The 21,564-nt window shown below is 43.2% G+C and overlaps 1 protein-coding gene across 2 annotated transcripts in view; it reads left to right on the top strand.

The window, feature by feature from the left end:
• Nucleotides 1-21,564, top strand: part of LSAMP (limbic system associated membrane protein) — a 578,168-nt gene that overhangs the window by 359,510 nt on the left and 197,094 nt on the right. For both annotated transcript variants that reach the window (XM_056858454.1, XM_056858455.1), the window contains exon 3: nucleotides 6,762-6,887. In XM_056858454.1, coding sequence (XP_056714432.1) covers nucleotides 6,762-6,887 — 126 coding nt within the window. The remainder of the gene's footprint in view (nucleotides 1-6,761; nucleotides 6,888-21,564) is intronic.

A 21,564-nucleotide genomic window follows, 5' to 3' on the forward strand; every position in this document is an offset into this window, starting at 1 on the left:
TTTTGTTAACTAACATTGCTCCTGTGCTAATGTCCTAGCCTCCAGGTGGTGGCTGGGGATCTCCCACTATTGCAACTGATCTCCAGGTGACAGAGATCAGTTCCGCTGGAGAAAATGGCCGGTTTGGCAATTGAATTCTATGGCACTGAAGTCCTTCCCTTCTCCAAACCCTGCCCTCCTCAGAATCCACCCCCAAAATCTCCAGTTATTTCCCAACCCAGGGCTGGCGATCCTAATTGGGCTGAATCTACAGAACTATAAACTGCACTGTCCATATTTGCAAATGTGTGAAATTGTACAATTGTATTGTTAGTGTTTCAGTGAACCACACCTCTGAAGGAACCAAATTGTCTAATCCTGTTTTAGTAAGCTGTTCTGGCTTCAGGGGGCTTGTAAGCACATTTAATAGGTTATTGCCTCATGTCACTTATACTCAGTGGTTCAGGAACCACATGTGACTCTTTCACACACCACCATGAACACACATGAACACACGAAGCTGCCTTATACTGAATCAGACCCTTGGTCCATCAAAGTTAGTATTGTCTACTCAGACCGACAGCAGATCTCCAGGGTCTCAGGCAGAGGTCTTTCACATCAACTACTTGCCTAGTGCCTTTAGCTGGAAATGCTGGGGATTGAAACTGGGACCTTCTGCATGCCAAGCAGATGCTCTACCTTTGAGCCACGGCCTCTCCCCTGACCAGTGACTCTTCTGTGTATTGTTCCTTAATATGGCACCTGCCCCATGTTTTAAGAATGTGTACGGTTGCCAGGTCCCTCTTCGCCACCGGCAGGAGGTTTTTGGGGCAGAGCTTGAGGAAGGCGGGGTTTAGGGAGGGGAGGGCCTTCAATGACATAGAGTCCAACTGCCAAAGCAGTCATTTTTTTTCCAGGTGAACTGATCTCTATCGGCTAGAGATCAGTTGTAATAACGGGAGATCTCCAACTAGTACCTGGAGGTTGGTAACCCTTGGAATGTGGGCAAGGCCCTCGCCTGGTGGGGACTGTGCTTAGCAGTTGGTTTCCACTTTGAAACAGTTGCTGCCAGAGAAACGGGGTAAGCTGCAAGCCTCCCAGAGTTGCAGGCCTCATGTTTGGGGTGCAAGTAAATGTCAGTCTTTTGGTTGATGGTAAATGGAAATGTGGCTCTTGGCAATCTGCAGAATGCCACTGCCTTATGTCAGCACATCTCATTTTGGGCTGCCAGGCTCTGTGTTTTGACTCAACTGGTGTCACAGTATTGCCCCGTGCTCCACAAACCCACCTGTCCACACCTGACACTCTCTCTGCACTGTGCCTCGATGCTCACCATTCCTCTGTGTACAGCTTTTAAGGCCTCCCAATTTAAGACTGTCCTAAAAAGTTGCATACAAGAGAGTGACGGGCACCACTGTTGCAAATTAAGCTGCTGACACCTATGCGTAAAGAAAAAATACAGTGACTTGTCACCTTCAAAATTAAACGCGTCTGAATGCTATTTGTGCCCTGCCAGCCTGTCCAAAAGGATTCAGAGTGAAGGACAACTCCAAATTTTGAACATGTGAAATTCAAATTTGTTTTAACTCCCCAATGTATGCAAAGACTGTTGCTTTCAGCACACAGGCCTTCTGTTCCCAAAATGAGGCAAGCTTCCCTAGGAGGCCTGTAAGGGTGCCAGCTGGACAGACATTTATAAGCCTGAGGCATTCAGGGCCATTCAGCCTGAGGTACAAGACATTTTTTTTAAAAATGGCATACCTGCCCAGGGGAGGCTCAAGCTGCTTCTTAATCTCTCGGGGTTTATTCAAGTGTCACAGTTTCTATGCAGAGGCGGGTAAAAAGCATGGTGGGACTCCATATGGCAAAACTCTCTGTGTGGAAGCCAACAGACATTAGGACTGTGTTGTCTTGGCACAGAGATCGGGTTGAGTCAAACTATATGAAAAGTGGCTTTAAAGCGTTACAGCCACCGCAGAGAGAGCACACAAGTGGTCTTTAGTGGCCTTGACATAGGAATGGTAAAATATGAGAGGATCTCCAGTGGCTCCCTTGATTTGGTAATTAAGGTAGAAGATCCCAAGCCATGCCCTTAGCAATACAACAGTGTATCAGAAGCCTGCAGCAACAGAATTACCAGTTCAAATTCAACTTCAAAAACCTTTATTGGCATAGCCAGTCATTCAGGACATTCCATGGTTAATCAGATAATAAAATATCAATAGACATAGATAAAATGGAGCATGCCGAAATAAGATGAATTTGGAATACATATAAAACAGGTATCTAAAACAGACAAATGATGATATCAGCTATTGTATTTTTGATTTGATCTTAATCATTGAGGCGTACTTCAAAAAACATGGCTACTGTTTCTGTAATTTCTGGATCATAACCATTCATTAGGAATCTAAAAAGGGAATGAGGAAAAGAATTCCTGTTTACAATTAACGGCATTAAAAGTTTGGTGTGTAAATCGACTAACATTTCACACTCCAATAAAATATGATGAATGGACTCTATCTGATTCATGCCGCAACAGCAAATTCTCCTTTCTAATTACCAGTTCTATGAAACCCAGATCACTCATAGAATCAGAGAGTTGGAAGGGACCGTTCAGGCCATCTAATCCAACCCCCTGCTCAATGCAGGATCAGCCTAGAGCATATATTAAAATATCAGTTATAAAATTCTTATGGGCAGTTGATATACAATCAATGTAAATGACCAATGCTAGACCGGATGCATTTCGGCCTGAATAGGCCTTCCTCGGGGGTCATAAATAGAAATTTATGACTACTGAGGAAAGCCTATTCAGGCTGAAATGCATCCAGTGTAGCGTTGGTCATTTACATTGATTGTATTCCAACTGTGTATAAGAATTGTATAACTGATATTTTTATATGTAGCCTGCATTCCAGGCCCTGTGTATTTTTAACAATTATATAGAGTACACCTTGCAATAAATGTAATTATTTTGTTACAGTGTATAGTCTGTAGCTCAACCTTTGAGGCTCTCTCTACATATTTGGTTGAGTCCCCCCCCCCTTTTTTTGTTCTCCAGCCTAGAGCATCCCTGACAAGTGTTCATCCAGCTGCTCCTTGAAGACTGCCAGAGAGGGGGAGCTCACCACCTCCCTAGGCAGCCAATTCCACAGCTGAACTACTCACGCTGTAAAAAATGTTTTCCTAATGTCCAGCCGGTACCACTAGTGCCATCATTTATTGCCCTTTTTACATTTCCCAGGAGTGACAGTAGCAACTAGGACTGGCAGAATGTTCCTATGAAGGTCTATACTTAAAGCCGGGCTTCTTAAAAAAATTCCACTCACAACCCCTTTTTGCCCATGAAATTTTTACATGACCCCAGGTATATAGGTATAAAGGTAAAGGTCCCCTGTGCAAGCACCGGGTCATTCCTGACCCATGGGGTGACGTCACATCCCGACATATACTAGGCAGACTGTGTTTACGGGGTGGTTTGCCAGTGCCTTCCCCAGTCGTCTATACTTTACCCCCAGCAAGCTGGGTATTCATGTTACCGACCTCGGAATGATGGAAGGCTGAATAAACCTCGAGCTGGCTACCTGAAACCGACTTCTGTCATGATTGAACTCAGGTCGTGAGCAGAGCTTTTGACTGCAGTACTGCAGCTTACCACTCTGTGCCACGGGGCTCTGTATAGGTATATAAAATAGTAAATACAAAATTTATTGATAATAAATCATAAAGAAATTTATTTTAAAACAATTCATTGGTGTACATATAATTTTACCATTTACTGTTGCCAAATTTTTCGGGGGGCCCTACATTCAGTTATGTGACCCCATATGGGGTCATGACCCACAGTTTAAGAAGCTTTGACTTAGAGCACAGCCATCCTCTGATCCAGCTCATAAGGAGAATTCCAAAGCTTCCTTTCTTCTCAATTTCCTTCCTGCCTATGCTGCACAGACCCAGACCCACTCTCCAGTTTTGCCTCTAGTCTTACTATTTTCCTTTATTCAGCTGTATGGCTTCCCCTCTGTTGTTTCCATGGTCACCAGTACCTATTTTGCTCCTCCGGTTTTAGCCACCCAGCCTTTCTAACACTCTTCCCTCCCTCTCACTTCTCTGTTCCTCAAAATATGCACAGCTTTTTTCTGGTCTTGACTACTGTGAAGTTTCTCCTGAGTTCCCACTCTGTTCTGGCCACAATTTCCTTTTTCTCGTTACTTTATCTCAACTCTCACTCTTTATCTGTCCTTCCTCCTAGTACATTACCTATCCTGCACCCTTCCATTAGCAAGCTTGACTGAAATAAACTCATATTTTTCCTGCTTTTTAACCAGCTTCAGCCTGCCCAGGGTAAAGATTTAAGGCCAGGCAAACTGACAATGTTCCCTTCCCACATGTATATTGGAAGTGTGAATACTGATCATGATCAGCTCTGCAGATCAGTGCTGGAGGCTTCACCATCACAAATTCAATGTGATAAAAGATGTTAACTTCAGTGATTTGCTGAATAACAGAATTTGGGATTATCAAGGCAATTGTTTAAAAAAAGCCCTCCTAGACCAGACCACAAGCCGCTGTGACCAGCTATGTTTCCAGCTGTGGCCAGCCAGCAAAGCTCACAAGAAGTGAATGAAAGTAACTTCATTCCACCATCTTATTTATTCTGCATTTTGTTTCTCATGTCTAGTTTTGAGAGATCCTTTTGGAGCACTCCGTAGTCTACTTGGGAGTTCACCATCATAAATGATCTAGTGTCATCTGAAAATGCAATGACCTTCTTGCTTAAATCCAAGTTTAGATGCCCTCTGCTTGTGCTGTATAAGTTTTTGCTTTCTAGTGCTCCTTCTACCGGAGATCTTCAAAACAAGTATGGTGTAGGGGCTAGAGTTTCAGAGTAAGACTGGAGATACCCAGATTCAAGTCCTGGCCCCACTATTTTGGCCCAGTCACACCACAGAGTTAAGTTCCCTTAGAGAAAATGGCAGTGTCAGAGGGTAGACTCTACAGGATCACATCACTTCTGAGCTTCCTGTCCTTCTCAAACTCTACCCACCCCAGGCTCCACCCCCAAATATTCAGTAACTTCCCTTCTGTGGTTGGAAATAATGGGTGGAAAGATCAGGCCACTACCAAATGGATTGGATCACGAGACTCGTCTGAAATGTTGCTGCTTGATGATTCAAACTTGTGGTTATTTTCAGCTTCATAGTGAATGAATCAAAGCCATTTTATTTCCTGTGTTCTCAGGAGTGCTGCTCAGTGCTTTGGAAGCTGACTCATGGCTCTGACAAAATCCAAAGAGCCAAGCAAATATTGCATACATTTTCTTTACTCAGCTGTACTGCCGAAGTTAAATATAGTATTGGCATGCCACGCTGCATTGGTTTGCACTCAGTTCACATTTTCAGGATTATTTATGGAATCACAAGGACTCTTTGAAGTGAAAGCTCAGATTCTGGAGCAAAAATACGCCTTGTTGGGGGGATTTCACAGCAAATTCAATTTGTTGTCATGCCAGACAAGACACTGCGACCTTAACCAGAAACTGAAACTGTAGGATGTGTGTGTGTGTGTGTGTGTATAGTTAAAACCCTCTGACCAATGGCGCTATCACATACTTGGGTGCAATTACCTACAGAGAGTATTCTAGGACTAGAGTGACCCACTCAGCCACAAAGCTCAACCAGGGCCAGTTATTCTTTCTCAATCTAACCTACTTCACAGCATTGTTGTAAGGTTTAAACAGAAGAGGGTATACCACCTGGAATCCCTTGAAGGAAGGGCAAGATAAAAATGTAATACACAGATGTATATGTGTATATATATATAAACTTAGTATTCTGGCTGCAGACCCATGGCCTTATAAAGCTGAGCAGCTTATGTAGTGGGATAGGCAATTTCTAGATGAGATGGTGGCATTCAATCTTTTCTGTCCCTACTGTCCCCTTCTCCAAAATCCCTCATTCCTGCCACTTTTTTGGTGGTGGTGGTGGAAAGTGCCATCAAGTTGCAGCTGATTTATGGCAACCCTGTAGGGTTATTAAGGCAAGAGACGGTCAGAGGTCGCTTGCCATGGCCTGCCTCTGCGTAGCAACCCTGGACTTTTTTTGGTGGTCTGTAGGCACCTTTGGAGTTTTGAGAGAGGTTGGTGAGCACAACCCAATATGTTCTGCCACAGGAGGTAGAGCCAAATGAAATACCTCTTCTCACATCTCCTGGGAAAAGGAAAGCCTGAAGGGGATATGGAACCACACACCAACTAAGGAAAGCCCAAAGCTTATCAGTCTTGCTGATCCCCCAGTGGGAAATCCTTTCATTTGAATAAGGGCAGCCAGTAACAAGCCCTGATTACAGTGGCCTCACTCACTTTCTGAAAAGCTTGGTAGGTGCCACAGGGACCAAACAGAACACAGAACAGGTGTCTTAACTCTAAGACTTCTGTATGTCTTTGATGGTAGTACCGTCACCACATTCTTTTAAAAGCCCATTTTAGACATTCAGTTTTGGTCCACCAGCCATGGATAAAGTGGTATACATGATCACCGTTATATGTGAATAGATCAGCATGTGTGTTTTGCCATGTGTATACAGTTTCATTACACGCATACACACATTATCACTAATCAGGGTTCTGTTCATGGATGGAAAATGTACACAAAAAATTCCAGCCATGCATATCAGGTGGAATTGGGGTGCTGGTATGCTAGTGATAGAACACCCCAAAAAAATGAAACAAAACTTGGCAGACTTGAGCTAAAAGTTGTCCAATCTTTTTGTTTTCACAGTTCCACCAAAGATCTCCAATATCTCTTCAGATATCACTGTGAATGAAGGCAGTAATGTGACCCTGGTGTGTATGGCAAATGGACGCCCTGAACCTGTCATCACCTGGAGACACCTCACCCCTACAGGTATGAAGCTTTGGTGTGTGGCATGAACCACCCTGTTGCTTAACTGCTTCAAGTTGTTCCTTACTTTCCTGTTTTCAGGGCACAAAAGAGCCAGAAACTATCTAGTCATTGGCTGGACAAAGTACTGGATATTTCTGTGTATCAGAGCGTGCCAGACATTCTCTCAACATCTGGACTTTCTGCTTGCAGTTTAGCGTCTATTGTCATCTAACAGTCAGCCATTTTGGTCACCCATCACTAGTAGCAGACAAAGAGAAAAGGCCTTGCTCTTCTAATAACAAGTTCAAGGTGAACTTTTCAAAACCACAACATTGGCTTCCTGTATAGTGCCAATAGTCACTTCCTACCTACACCCTTAAGTCACTATAGATGATTTCTTCAGATAGTTCCTTTAAAAAAAGAAGTAGTTTTTCCCCCCGCTCTGGTTGGGTGACATAAAGGAAGTTGCTAGAAAGGACTCATTGAGTGAGAAAGCAGACTGGCCCATTGACCGTTTAATCACTGCTTTGGTACTTTAATGTTTGGTTGCCTTGAAAAGGGTACTGTCATTAGCCTGATCCATAGAGCAGTCACTTCAGAAAGGAAATAACCTTCTGGCTTTTTTATTGCTATAAGTTTATATTAGATGGAAAAGGCCTGCTTACAAGTTATCAACATGGCAATCTGAAAGGTTGATGCTGAAGCTATCCACACAGTAAGAGCCGTTTCACTCGTCCTTCTGCAAAAACAACCTCAGTTTTATAACTGAACGTGTGAAACAGAATTCACTGTCTATTGGCTCACCATGCAGTCCTTGACCTGCTACCAAACTGTAACTGTGTTCTGTGTTTATGCAACAACAGTAGGTTATCCAATGCTAAACATGTTGGTCCAGGCTTTGTGGATGTTGTTGCCTTCCCTGTGTCTGAATGTTTCATAAAGAATTGCTCATAGAAAAATCACACTGAGAAATAAGCAAAACAATGGGAGAGAAGAATTAACAACAACCCATGAAACAGTCCGAAAACATAGAACACATGAAGCCACCTTATACTGAGTCAGACCATTGGTCTAGCAAAGTCAGCATTGTCTGCTCTGGCTGGCAGGGTGTCACATTATGTACTACCTAATATTTTTTTAAAAGAAACGAGATGCTGGGGATTGAACCTGGGATTTTCTGCATGCAAAAGGAATGCTTGGCCACAGCCCCTTAAGGCTGTAGGTCCAAACAGCCCCTGGCTGTTGGTCTTGTATTGCTCCAACCAAAATGCACAAAGCAGTGTGGCTGGGAGCAAGCCCCACTGAATAAAATGGGTCTAAAGTCTGAGTAGACCTGCTTTGAATTGTTCCCAAAGTCCCACAACAAGATACCATTAGCACAAATCTAAAATTCTGTATCTGTGCTCCTATATTCATGACACTGTATTCATGAACAAGTTAACAGAGAACCACCATCTTATTTTAAACAGGTCTCTTTGTATTCATCCCTAACTTTTAGCAGTTTTTTTTCCTCCATAAAAATCTGGTCCTCAAACATTTGAGTCCTCCCGTAAAGTGATATTACTGAATCTTGAGCAACCAGTAAATGCGGTACTAGATTATATTGGTCTTTTCAAATTAAGTATTGGATCCTCCTCAATAAAATTACTTCTGGGTCTTCAGGTTATTCATAACACTATCATGGTTTCTATAGTAATACAACAAAATTTGGGTCCGTTAGCGCCTTAAAAATCAACAAAATTGTCCAAGGCTTCCATAGGCTTTCTTCTGACAAATTGAGCTTTGACTCACAAAAGCTTATACACTAGAAAATTTCATTGGTCTTTAAGGTGCTACCGAAAATGAATTTTGTTCAACCCTGTCATAGTTATGATCGCCATTAAAATTTATTTCCACTAAGGTCTAATTTTGTTATGGTACATTGACAAGTGTAAAATGTATCTGATCCACGACTGACCAAAAATTTCCTTTGGTTTCTAAAGGGTATAATTTCCAGGCTTATTTACATCCTGTTAAGATTTAGCTAGAAAGTAATAATTTTTCAAAAGGGTGAAAAAAGAACAGTGAAATTTAACTTATGTTGGTGTCGGTTCCAATCCCTACATGCTTCCACTGTCGGTGATCATCGTCAGCTGCTGATTAAATCTGAACTCGCCAGTGTTCTACTATGGACCCAAAATGCAGAAACACAAACAGCCCGTTCCTGGGGGTGGGGGCAACCTGTGGCAGCCGGGATGGCGCAGCTGAGAAGCCTCCTCAGAGGCTTCCCTGCCACTGTGGAGGGAAAAAAGCCTTTTTTTCTGATATGAAAATCAGGAAAAAAGCTTTTTCCTTCCCCTAGGGAAAAGCGGGCCTGCGCCACCAAAAAGGCTTCCTGAGAGGCGTTCCCGGGGTGAAAGCGTTTGGAAACTGCCTAAAGGCAGCTCTGCCCCTTGGAATGCCCTGGGAATGCCTCCCGGGACACCGGCGTGGGGACTTGTGCTGGGAGAACTCTGGCGGGGGGGGGGGGCACTAGTATCTGAGTGCTGCTATGCCATTCACAGTCCAGAGGTGCCAGTGTAAGTTGCCCCGGCGTTTGTGCCAGTTTGCACGGCGCAAGTGGCACTGACGCTGACATAAGAGGTTATGCTGCCTCCTAAGGCAATTCAGCCACCAGCCTCAGGAATAGGCTGAAAACTACACTTCAGAGGTGACAGTTTCCAAAGTGAAAGCCATGTTAGCCTGTTGCTGCAAAGCCAGAAAAGTCTTGTGGCACCTTAAATATGAACATTTCATTATAGCAAGAACTGTTGTGGACTGGAGCCCGCTGTGTCAGGTGCATGAAGTATGTGGTCAGTCGTTGGAAGATATATAATACAAGTAGGGACCTGCAAGAAACTTCCCCCCGCCTTTGTTTCTTTCCTTCTCCCTCCTTCTCAAACAATCTTCCACCCCCTCTTTCTCCCCCTCCCCTTCTCTGACAATCTTACCCCCTTTCTTTCTGACAATCTTACCCCCTTCTCCATCAATCACCCCTCCTCTATTTCTCCCCTGACAATCTTAGCCCTCTCTCGTTATCTCCCCCTTCTCTGTCGATTTCCCCCCTCTCCCCCTATCCCTGAACTGAAAAGGTAGAGATTAACTTCAGTCCCATCATCCTTAAATCAGAGTAGAATGTTAAATTGTGAGACAGATCTTCCCATTTATCCATAGGATTTTGTTAAGCAGGGTTTCTGGTTCATGTGCCTTTTACAGTTGCCTGATATGCAGTCATTCCACGGGTATAGTTTTCCTTGTCACTGACTCTGTATGAAAGAAAGAACTGCACCACTTGCGTGCCTGCCTGTCCTAACACTACAGCTCTTCACTGTCATGCAGCTTAGAGAGGCATCTAAAACGGTCTAGGTACTTCTCTGTCCTATATTAATCGTATAAATACTACTACTAATAATAATGATAGTCAAAAAAATATATTGTACTGTGTTTTGTGGCGTTGTCCTATGCCCAGTACAAATAGCACCACGATAAGCGAGAGAGGAGAACATGCCAAGAAGAATCAGGGGCGGAAGGAGGGAATGGAGCCGGTAAGAGAAATGTGAACAGAGCCAGGAAGAGAGAATGTTTCCTCCACTGAATTCTGAAATGCCTGGCTGTTCCCTTCTGTTTTTGTCAGTATTAGGTATAAACGTGCCAGCTGCTGGAGTGTGTTGGAAATATAACCTATTCCCCCCCCCCCATAATTAAGTTGTATATTACAATCTGCTAACTTACAAGACCAAAATTTTGCTATGAGGGGCATCCTATTGAACATTTGATCTTCCTGCTTATTGGAAAATTAGTCTTCATTACCAGCTAGCCGTTTCCTTTGATGTTATCAGGGAAATCATCCAACATCACGCACTGAACACTGTTATGTATGAGGAACTGGATAGATGTTCCATGCTGTGAACATGTACATGAGGAAAGCCCCGTTATCGATCCTCTGTGTTCTGTGCTTTCTGGAGCAGTGGGAAGTTGCTTGGTCAGGACTATCAGGCTGTATGGGTGTTATCTTTTGCAGGCCCTGATGGATAAATAACTCAAAAACACCTGGAGACATCCCCATCTATTGAGAGATCATCTCCAACTAATTTAGGGTTCCCAGTCTCCAGGTGGGACCTGGAGATCTCCTGGGATTACAACTGCTCTCCAGTTTACAGAGATCAGTACTCCTGGAGAAAATGGCAGCTTTAGCATTATACGCTGCTGAGGAGCCTCCCCCAGCTCTACCCCCAGATCTCCAGGAATTTTGCAAGCTGGAGTTGGCAACCCTGATAAATTAGCTCCCACTGAGGAAGCATGAACCAACCATCCTGAATTGCATTCAGGCATCATGAAAAGGGTTGCCAACCTCCAGGTAGTGGAAAAGATCCAAACAGCACTACAAAATAATTTTAACCAGAAATAAGTTTATCTAAGTGCAAAAGTGCAAAAAAGTGAAACTGTATACAAAGGAAACACAAACAGCAATATCTATACAGTATGCAAAACAGTCCAGCAAAATATGCAATATGACAGAAAAATTAGTTCAATGAGTCACTTAGGAACAATGTCACTGTCCATGGGAGACTTTCCTGTGCTTCAAAGTAGCTGGACACGAGATGTCAAAAAGGACCGAAGGAATTTCTATCAAGGTCTCCAAAGCTTGATAGAAATTCCTTCGGTCCTTTTTGAAATTGATATGATTATTATAAATCTTTCTGATATGCTTAGCTGATGAAGCCACGTGTGAAACGTGTGTAGGATCTAGACGACACGTCCGGACACCTCCTCTTGGCACCTCCTTGTTGTGGTCCTCTTTTTGACATCTCGTGTCCAGCTACTTTGAAGCACAGGAAAGTCTCCCATGGACAGTGACATTGTTCCTAAGTGACTCATTGAACAAATTTTTCTGTCATATTGCATATTTTGCTGGACTGTTTTGCATACTGTATAGATATTGCTGTTTGTGTTTCCTTTGTATATAGTTTCACTTTTTTGCACTTTTGCACTTAGATAAACTTATTTCTGGTTAAAATTATTTTGTAGTGCTGTTTGGATCTTTTCCATTATCTATACAGCACTGAGCCTTTATTCTCTCCAACCTCCAGGTAGTAGCAGGAAATCTCCTGCTATTTACAACTGATCTCCAGCTGACTGAGACCAGTTCACCTGGGGAAAATGGCTGCTTTGGCAATTGGACTCTATAGCATTGAAGTTCCTCACCTCCCTAAACTGCGCCCTCCTCAGGCTCCGCCCCAAAAACCTCCCACTGGTGGTGAAGAGGGACCTGACAACCCTAATCGCGAACAAATTTGTGTGCAAAAAGCACCAACTCAGATTATTGCCATACTTCTTCTCACCTCTGTGTGGAGCACAGCTGAAGGCTTTCTAGGTTTGGATACCATTGAATCAAACATTTTCTGTAATATCTAAATGAAGGTGGCTGGACAAATCCTAGTTCTTATCTCCCTATGAAGTGGGATTGTAACCCATGATTAAACTAGGATTTAGAACCCTAGTTTTTGGGGAGGAAATACACTCCGCTTTCTCCAGGCATTTGGAGTCTTGGGAGACAGGAGTCTGAAACAAGTCACAGCCCTATGTGCACTATGGCATACGCGCATCATTTGCAAAAAAATTAAATAGCCTCTTGATCACTTTGCAGATCTATTTTCGCTTTCCAAATTTCGAACCACTCTTCAAAACTTGACTGTGGGGAGGCCCCTGGTTGCTTCACTTCTGCACTAATGATGCCTTTATGGAGTCCTCAGCTGAAAGATAGATGGGATAAAGTTTTTTTTAAAAAAACATATTCTTATTAAAAGCAGTGGTTTGCTTTATCCCCTTGCCTTCTGATTGACTACATATGCAGAAATCACATCTCATATTTCTTCCTCCCGCCAGCCACCAGGTCCCAAACCCAAGAGCTGCCTATGGCAAGCCTGTTTTCTCCCTGGTGAGATAGTTAAATTGTCACAGTTGCTGTCGACTATTGCAGTGAAGCCTGGGGAAAAGGGGAGGGGGAAGGAGGTTATGAGAAGTGCTTTAATAATTCAGATGGCAAATATCAATGTAAGTCAGCTTTAATTCTTGGAGGTATTCTGGTAATGAAAGCTGAAATGCCATTTCTCAGGATGACATCAGCCCTGATTTGCTCTTCATGGCGGCTCTGCCACTCCCGTACAGTAAACAGATCTGAGATGAGCAAGCAGGGAGAAAAACAGCCCAGCTTTCTGGGTGCAGGCATTGTCCTCTGTTTTTAAATCCAGGGCTGTGTGTGTGTTAAATGCCGTCAAGTCGCTTTCGACTCATGGTGACCCTGGGGCTTACCGCACTTTGTATTTCCAGCAATGTATTAAGAGTTTGGAAATGTTGTAAACAAATCTGTTCGCACTTTCAATGTTTTCCCACTGATTTATTAAGAGTTTGAAAGTGTTTTAAAAAATGGTGTTCGCACTTACTTTGGCCCCTTCAGCTGTGAAGACATCTTCCAACCGTTTATTGGGCGTGGTATCCAAAAACCCTTTACAAGCGGTGTATTGGTTTGCTCCATTTAAGTGACGTCACTAATAATGGGGTCTACTCCCACTTTTCCCATGTGCCCCGTGTAATGACCCGGGGCGCTTCTCGGCGCGGCAGCAGGACCCGCGAGTCCGGCGAGAAGCCCTCACCCCCCCCAGCCCAGCCCAGCCAGCCGCCCTTCTTTGGGGCGCTTCTTGGTGCGGCGGCAGGCCCCAGGAGTCCGGCAAGAAGCCCTCCTGCCCCCCCATCCCAGCCAGCCGTGCTGAAGTAGAAGAGTGCAGTAGGGAACACATCGGAAACTATTTATTATATAACGTCCAACTTTTAAAAATCCCCTAGAAGGCTGAGTGCGGTAAGGCCCCGTATGAATCAATGTCCTCCAAAATGTCCTATCTTTGACAGCCTTGCTCAGATCTTGCAAATTGAGGGCTGTGGCTTTCTTTATTGAGTCAGTCCATCTCTTGTTGGGTCTTCCTCTTTTCCTGCTGCCCTCAACTTTTCCTAGCATGACAGTATTTTCCAATGACACTTGTCGTCTCATGATGTGACCAAAATACGATAGCCTCAGCTTAGTGATTTTAGCTTCTAGGGTCAATTCAGGCTTGATTTGATCTATAACCCACTGATTTTTTTTTTTTTTTTGCAGTCCACGGTATCCGTAACACTCTCCTCCAACACTACTTCAAAGGAATCTATTTTCTTCCTATCAGCTTTCTTCACTGTCCAGCTTTCACACCCATACATAGTAATAGGGAATACGATGGCATGAATTAATCTAGTCTTGGTGGCCAGTGACACATCCTTACACTTCAAAATCTTTTCTAGCTCTTTCATGGCTGCCCTTCCCAGTCTCAATCTCCTTCTGATTTCTTGGCTGCAGTCTCCCTTTTGGTTGATGGTGGAGCCAAGGAATAGAAAGTCTTGAACAATTTCAATTTCCTCACTGTCAACTTTAAAGTTGTATAATTCTCCTGTAGTCATTACTTTTGTTTTCTTGATGTTCAGCTGTCGTCCTGCTTTGGCACTTTCTCTTTTAACTGTCAGCAGTAGTCATTTCAAATCTTCACTATTTTCTGCCAATAATGTAGTGTCATTGGCATATCTCAAATTATTAATGTTCCTCCCTCCAATTTTCACTCCACCTTCATCTAAATCTAATCCAGCTTTCCTAATTATATGTTCTGCATATAGATTGAAGAGATAGGGAGATAAAATCCAGGGCTAGTGGATTGTAAAACTCGGATGAGCATCCCTACCTGCGTGCTCAGGGAATCTTCTGTCAGACAGTTGATTACTATCTTAACCGTGAGGAAATGCCCCGGGCAAGTGACACAGTTGCTCTCAGGTGCCCTCTCTAAGATCTAAAAGCTCAGGTAGCTCCTTGGTTTACTGAGGGGTTGCAGATGAGGAAAAGAGGCACTGTTCTGCCATGATTTTGGTCCTACCTTGAAGGTAGGTTTTTCAGAGTGTGGTGCTTGAGGGCTGCTGCTCCCCCTCGGCCTCATGAACACATGAAGCTGCCTTATACTGAATCAGACCCTTGGTCCATCAAAGTCAGTATTGGCTTCTCAGAGCGGCAGCAGCTTTCCAGGGTCTCAGGCAGGGGTCTTTCACATCACCTACTTGCCTAGTCCCTTTAACTGGAGATGCCAGGGATTGAAGCTGGGACTTTCTGCATGCCAAGCAGATGCTCTACCACTGAGCCATGGTCCCTCTATGAAGTAGGTGAACAGGCAGCCATTTTACTGGTCTGTAGTGTGTGATGTATAGTAAAATAACATTCTTCTTAACACTTGGAAACCTTTGTTTATTAGGACTAGTGTCCCATTACACCCAAAGAGCTTCAGGGCTTGAGGGAGGATTTCCGCCAAGGTATCTCCAGTCCTGTTCAAACTGGGTAACTGCAGCTGCATATTGGTTCACAGCAATAATACTTAGAATTTTTATTAGTATGTTTGAGTGTTTCAAATGCTCCCCATATTTTGTTTAAAACAGCCCTATGAAGTAGGTGAGCATTACTCAGCCAAGTCTGTGAGAAATTGATTTGCCTTAGGCCGCCATGTTCATAAATGAGGCAGGATTCAGACCAGTGACTTCTTGATTCATACCTCAGTCTTGAGTGGGAAATCACCTCATTTGGAATCCAAGACTGTCTTTCCTGAAAGAGTTGTCACCCAAGGGTAAGTTTTGCAGAGTCTTGGGGATGTGGTTCAGTGGTAGATCTTCTGTTTTGCATGCACAAGGTCCCAAGTTAAGTCCCTGATAACTCAAGTGAAAGGGATTAGGTGATGTGAGACCGACCAGAGACCCCTGGAAAGCAGCTGCCTGTCAGAGAAGACAGTAGTAAGATAGACAGAGCAAGACCACTGCTGTTGTTATGCGACCCTTACAAAATGTCATCATAGTTTTTCTGGTTGGCTGGGAGGATGAACTGAGATGCAAATTTATCACTCTAAAAGTTATGGAAACAAAGCAGACAAACAGGGTGCTTAACAAACATAGGCGCCAGATTATTGCTAAACCGTGTACCTGTTCTATGAGACTTGCCTTTTTCTGAAAGGTGAAGCGTGAATACAGTGTAACAGATGGTGTTCCTTCACATATTAGCTAGCACCTTTATTTCCAATTTGCACATGTGGGCACTACAGCTCTCTCACATTACCCTAACAAGTCCTCTACTTTTTGTTTCTAAGGACTGCGCTGACACATGTTCAGCGTTTACCCTAATTAGCTCCCCAAGTGCTTTCTTGAATTACTAGGTGTAGTGAGATGAATTACTAGGTGTAGTGAGATGAATGCTCTGGCATGTCTCAGTTTTGTCACTTATCCAAGCACTTCTCGTGCTGGGGTCCTTTACCTGTACACAGAGGGCTGCTTCTGTATGAGGCAACTGGACGTGGTAAAAACCTGCTTGTATAGTTATACATTGTCACAAAGTCACCATGCTCACTGATTAGATTTAAAAATGATGTGAGAAAATGTGCTAATGAATGTATTGTATGCTCAGATAAATGCCGGAATTCAGACATGCACCCTCAGCAGCATGAGTAATTAATGTGAAAAGCTCACATGCACGGTATATATGAAGCACAGCCCCATTACCTTGCTTTCCTCTGTTGGGGAACTTTACATGTCATTTATGCTTGAAACTGGTTTCATGGCTGCAGACTGGGGGTGTTTTGGGGAGAGCAGGCTGGATTCTGAAGAGGGTATTGGCTGAATCGTTGCTTGATTCTTCTCTACCTGGAAGCATATAGCCCACCCAAAGGGTGTGCTTTGTTTAGCCACGATAAACTTAAAAGCCACATTTGGCTCTATATCTAGAGAACATCTGTGGGTCAACCTTTATGCATCTTCCATCAATCACAGACTTTTGCAGTTGAATTCACCAATTCTATAATAAGCACACTGCTTGTTTTCATTGTGGTCTTCAGGGGAAAACTGACTGTCCAGGGCAGTAATGCAGGGTTACCTTGTTGGCTACTTTCCTAGTAAATCTCTATATTAATGATCTTGCAGGGATCTTAGAAGCAGTGGATTCCCATGCCCCTGTTCTAGCTACCAGTCAGGTCCCCTTGTTACTTTATGCAGATAACATAATCTATCTATGCAAGTCACCGGTGGGTCTGTGTAGATTGCTAATGATATTTCAGAATTATTGCACTGGAGAAGGCTTGGTAATAAATTATGAAAAATCTAAAGTTCTGGTCTTTCTGAGATCTTTCAGCCCAAACAACTGACCTGGAAGTTGCATAATCAGCCAATTGAGCAGATGTCCCAGTTTCATCCTGGTATTCTTTTTCAAGCTTCTGTCTCATGGAAAGCTCTCAAAGAGTGTACTCTTCTTTCAGTGTCCAGTTCTTCAGTGGCTGTTTGTCACTCCCCCCTCCTCTCTGCTGGGGCTCAGTATGTTTCTGCTGCAATTCAAGTCTTTAGGGGTGAAGTGCTGTCTCAGTTTATATGTGGGGTGGCCTTGGATCACTGGGGTTGATAGCTCTATTGGTCAGCTTTTTGTGGAGTTCCTCGTTGTGTTGCCTCTGTGGTTTTCCAATTGGAACTGGGCTTGGAATCAGTGGAATGTCAAGCTTAGAAGCCAACGTTTCACTTTTATTTGAAGGTCTTGTTTTCTGAGGATCTTAGTAGTTTTACTTCTCTCATATGGTCAGATCTTTATGTTTCACATTGGTGTTCCAATCTGGAATCTAAACTTCCCTTTTTAGGGCTGTCCCTTTCATTCCTCTTGTCTGTTGGTCCACAGGCTGCTAGACTGTCCTTTAGACAGAGCACTGAAGGCATTAGACTGTCAGTCAGCTCTTGGTAGGGCTCATATCAGAGGGCTTTTCTTTTGGTCAGGCTAAATGCTTTCCCCTCTGCTGTTTTGGTGGGTAGATTCTGAGAACTGTCCCACTCAGACAGATTATGTGCATGTGGGTCTGGGATGATTGAAACTATATCTCATGTTTTATTTGACTATGTGTTGGTAGCTCCTTTGAGATACAGCCAGTGGCAAGTTTCCGATTCCCCCCTTGTTTCTATGTATTCCCTGCTAGCTGATACCAATCCTGGTATTACTTTGGCTGTGGCTAAATTTCTGGCAGCAGTGATTTTTATGTGAGGATGGAAATGGAGAGACTGCTTATGTCCAAGACTGCTGGTTCATTGGATTGTTTTTAAAAGAACAGAAAGGCTATATATAAAGCATGTAGAGCAGAGGGTGTATCTGGTTGCTTGAAAAAAGTAAAGCCTGGCAAATCAAAGTGTTCTGCCTAAGAGAATTAAGGGTCATATTTGAGCATTCGCTACACTGATGGTAATAAACTCTCCATGACAATATGCAGAATTGTCTGTGTGACCCTACACAGCATTGGCAATATTCTTATTGGAGTGTAGGCCAGGTTCAATATTTTTGATGAAAATCTCTTTCCTTAGGTCATTTCATGCAGAAGCAGAAACATTAAAACACAGCCCATTCTGGGGGGTGGGGATACACGTCAGCTAGAGATATCCCCTATAGCACTTAATGGGGCTATGCCAACTATTTTTGTGGCTTAGCAATGCCGCAGCAAGAAGGGGAGTTCCTGGGGTAAAAGGAGTCTGTAAGTGACTAACATAACATCACGTAATCCTGACAAAGTGGAGGTGCTACTGGTGGGTAGAAGGATTAACCCAGAAATTGAGGTGTTTCTTGAGCTGGATGGAGTTGTACCCCCCTAAAGGAGCAGATTCATAGCTTGGGGATGCTAATGGACCCAGGCTTCCTGTTGGATAAGCAAGTGGTGGTGGTGACCAGGAGTGCCTTTCCTGGGCAAGAAAGATCTTGTCACTGTGGTGCATGCCCTGTTTCCATCTAGATTAGATCACAGCACTGTGCTGTCTGGGATACTTTCTTTGAAAAGTGTACAGAGGCTACAATGGGTTCAGAGAGATGTGGCCAGAATGTTGACTGGAGTGGGTCACAGGGACCATATCACTCCAGTCTTGTTCCACCTACACTGGCTCCCAATTTGCTTCCAAATCCAATTCAAGCCCAAAATTATGGAATTCCCTCTACAGGAAGATTCATCTGTGCCTCTCTATCATTGTCTTCCACCACTGGGTGAAGACTTCTCTGATTTGTCTGGTGTACCATCACTAAGTTTCGATGTGTTTGGTTTAATTGTTCACTCTTTTATACATACGTGTTTATTTTTTAAAAAATGTTTTTGATTATTTGCTGCCTTGGGGACTTCAAGTCGGGTGGAAAGGCAGCATGAAAATGTTTTAATTAAATAAAATAAAGTCAGGGTAAGAGTTGGGTGGCTGGAGGGGTGGGTTGCATAATATTTTAAACAAATCAGGTGTTACTCTGTGTGCATTTTCTCAAATGTGTGCATTATTCTACATAAATAAATAAGCTCTGTGCTTCCCAAGAAGCCATTGGTGCTGGTTGTTAGACATCACACACACTTTGGTAAATAGGCACGTTATAATGTGTTTGCACGTTACTATTTCTGAATGAAATGCTGCCACAGGGAAGAGCGCGTGTTCTTCTGATGTGGTGATACCCAAACCATCCCTGTGTTTGCATGTTTGGGATGAGAAAGTGTTTGCAGTGGTGGTGAAAGTCAGTCTGTTTGCATCAGTGAACAAGCCATAGCAACGATGCTTCCATCAAGATAAAAAGGAAATTACCACACATTTTCATAGGAAAAACTCAAATATGTAATGATAATTTAAAATATCTCAAAATAAAACCATTTTACAATCCAAATGGCTAATGACTCAGAGTGGAGTAGTTGATGTGCAGGTCAGCCATGCTTAGATCAGCGTGCTTCATTGTCATCTTTAGCTTTATGACGGCAGCAGCAAACCTTGCCATTTGGAAAGTAACCAGTTTATCTCAAGGGTGGTGAAAGTGTAGATAGTTCTGCAGAAAGTGGAAGAAGGTTTAATGGAGAAGGAACTCCAGAACGTTCTTAGTTTCTTTATGTCACTATAAATCTAGAAGGAAATTAGGATTGCCAACTCTGGCTTGGGAAATTCCTGGAGACTTGGGAGGGTGGCTGGAGAGAACTTTAGGGAGGGGAGGGAGATCGGGCGGGGACATGTTGCCATAGAGTCCACCCTTAGTAGATGCCATTTCCTCCAGGAGAACCGATTTCTGTATTCTGAAGACCAGTTGTAGTTCTAGGAGAACTCCAGGTCCTGCCTGGAGATTGGTAGCCATCAAGGAAACCTACATTTTAACACAAAAGATTTGGTAAAAAGAGATGTGTGAAATGTTTGTGCTTTGCTTTGGTACAGTCAGCATCGCAAGGAGCTTAATGTTCTGGAGAGAGGTCACGGTGACTGTAGGTTTGCTTGATGTTTTGTTCACAGCATTTTTTTCCTCCTTCATTCCATTTGGAATTAAATCGAAGAAACATCAGAGTCTGTTCTAACATGGAAGAACACCCTTCCTACTCAGGCCAGGCTATAGGATAGATTTTGGCAGGTCATGATTCGTCTCCAAAAGCAAAGGGAAATGGTCCCTCTTCTGCAAGAAAAGAATTCTGTTCTACTTATCTCGTTTGAGTTTGGCGCACCATTTGAGGTCTGGCCCGTACAAAACTCAGGATGACACTTTGATTAGGCATCTCACTGGGATGAAGCTGGCAGGAAGCGTTATTGCTTTTTCTTTTGCTGCTGAAAGGAGGGCGATCATTCTTTCCACCAATTCTTTAACTTTTTTTTATCCACTCCAAACTAGTGTTAGGCTTTTCTAAATACTTAATTTTCCCTCTCCAAAATTAGCATTGATGTACAATCCACATCTATAAAGAATTACATTTATGAAAGAAATTGACTTTTGTTGAAATTACTGGTGATGTGTTGTCAGAGCAAGAGACCCTAAATTCTCCTCTGATTTTAATTTAGGCAAAAATTTGGCAGTAACTATAGAGAAAAACCAATAAAGTGCAATGCACTCGTCTGTTACTCAGTTGATATAGGGACGTGTGTCTTTCTGACGTGTGTCTGTGCTCTTTGCAACAGTGCAAAAAATAATACTGCCTTTCCTCAAATGCTGGTGGCTATTTAAATTGCCTTTTCCATTCCTTCTAGCATAAAGTTATGCTTGATGCTCAGGAGAATGCCAAAAGATTGTTTTAAGTCCACTGGAGATATGCTCTGATGAGGGTGTGTTTCTTAATAATCTTTTATGGGATGGAAGTGAGTTCTCCACTATTAGAATTTGAACCAAAAAACCAGTTTTGAATTTGGGTATGATGATTATGGATAAAGACTCTAGATCCTTTTAATTCATTTTTGTTCCTGAACAAGGTTTCTAGACATAACTGTGTGGCCCAGAGTAGATTAGCTAGGTCAGGAGGTGGAGTCCCAGAGCAGGGGATTTCCTGCTCCTGGCGGGGGCCCAGCAACCCTACATCTCTGTAGGCTGGAGATGAGTTGTAATTTTGGGAGATCTCCAGGCCCCAACCAGAGGTTGGCAACCCTAGGAATTAATTTATTCATGATTTCATTAAAATGTTTCTAGTGGCATCCTTATTTTTTGTATAGTAACTTCTGTAACACATTTGTTTCCATTTACATGAAAGCACACAATGCCATGGGCTATTGTAGAGTTAGACCATTTATGCATTGGGAGGTTTTGTCTTAGATTTGCCACTCTCTAGATGCACGTTTTTCCCATCCACAT

This window comes from Euleptes europaea, chromosome 12 (genome assembly GCF_029931775.1).
Source record: "Euleptes europaea isolate rEulEur1 chromosome 12, rEulEur1.hap1, whole genome shotgun sequence".
NCBI lineage: Eukaryota > Metazoa > Chordata > Lepidosauria > Squamata > Sphaerodactylidae > Euleptes > Euleptes europaea.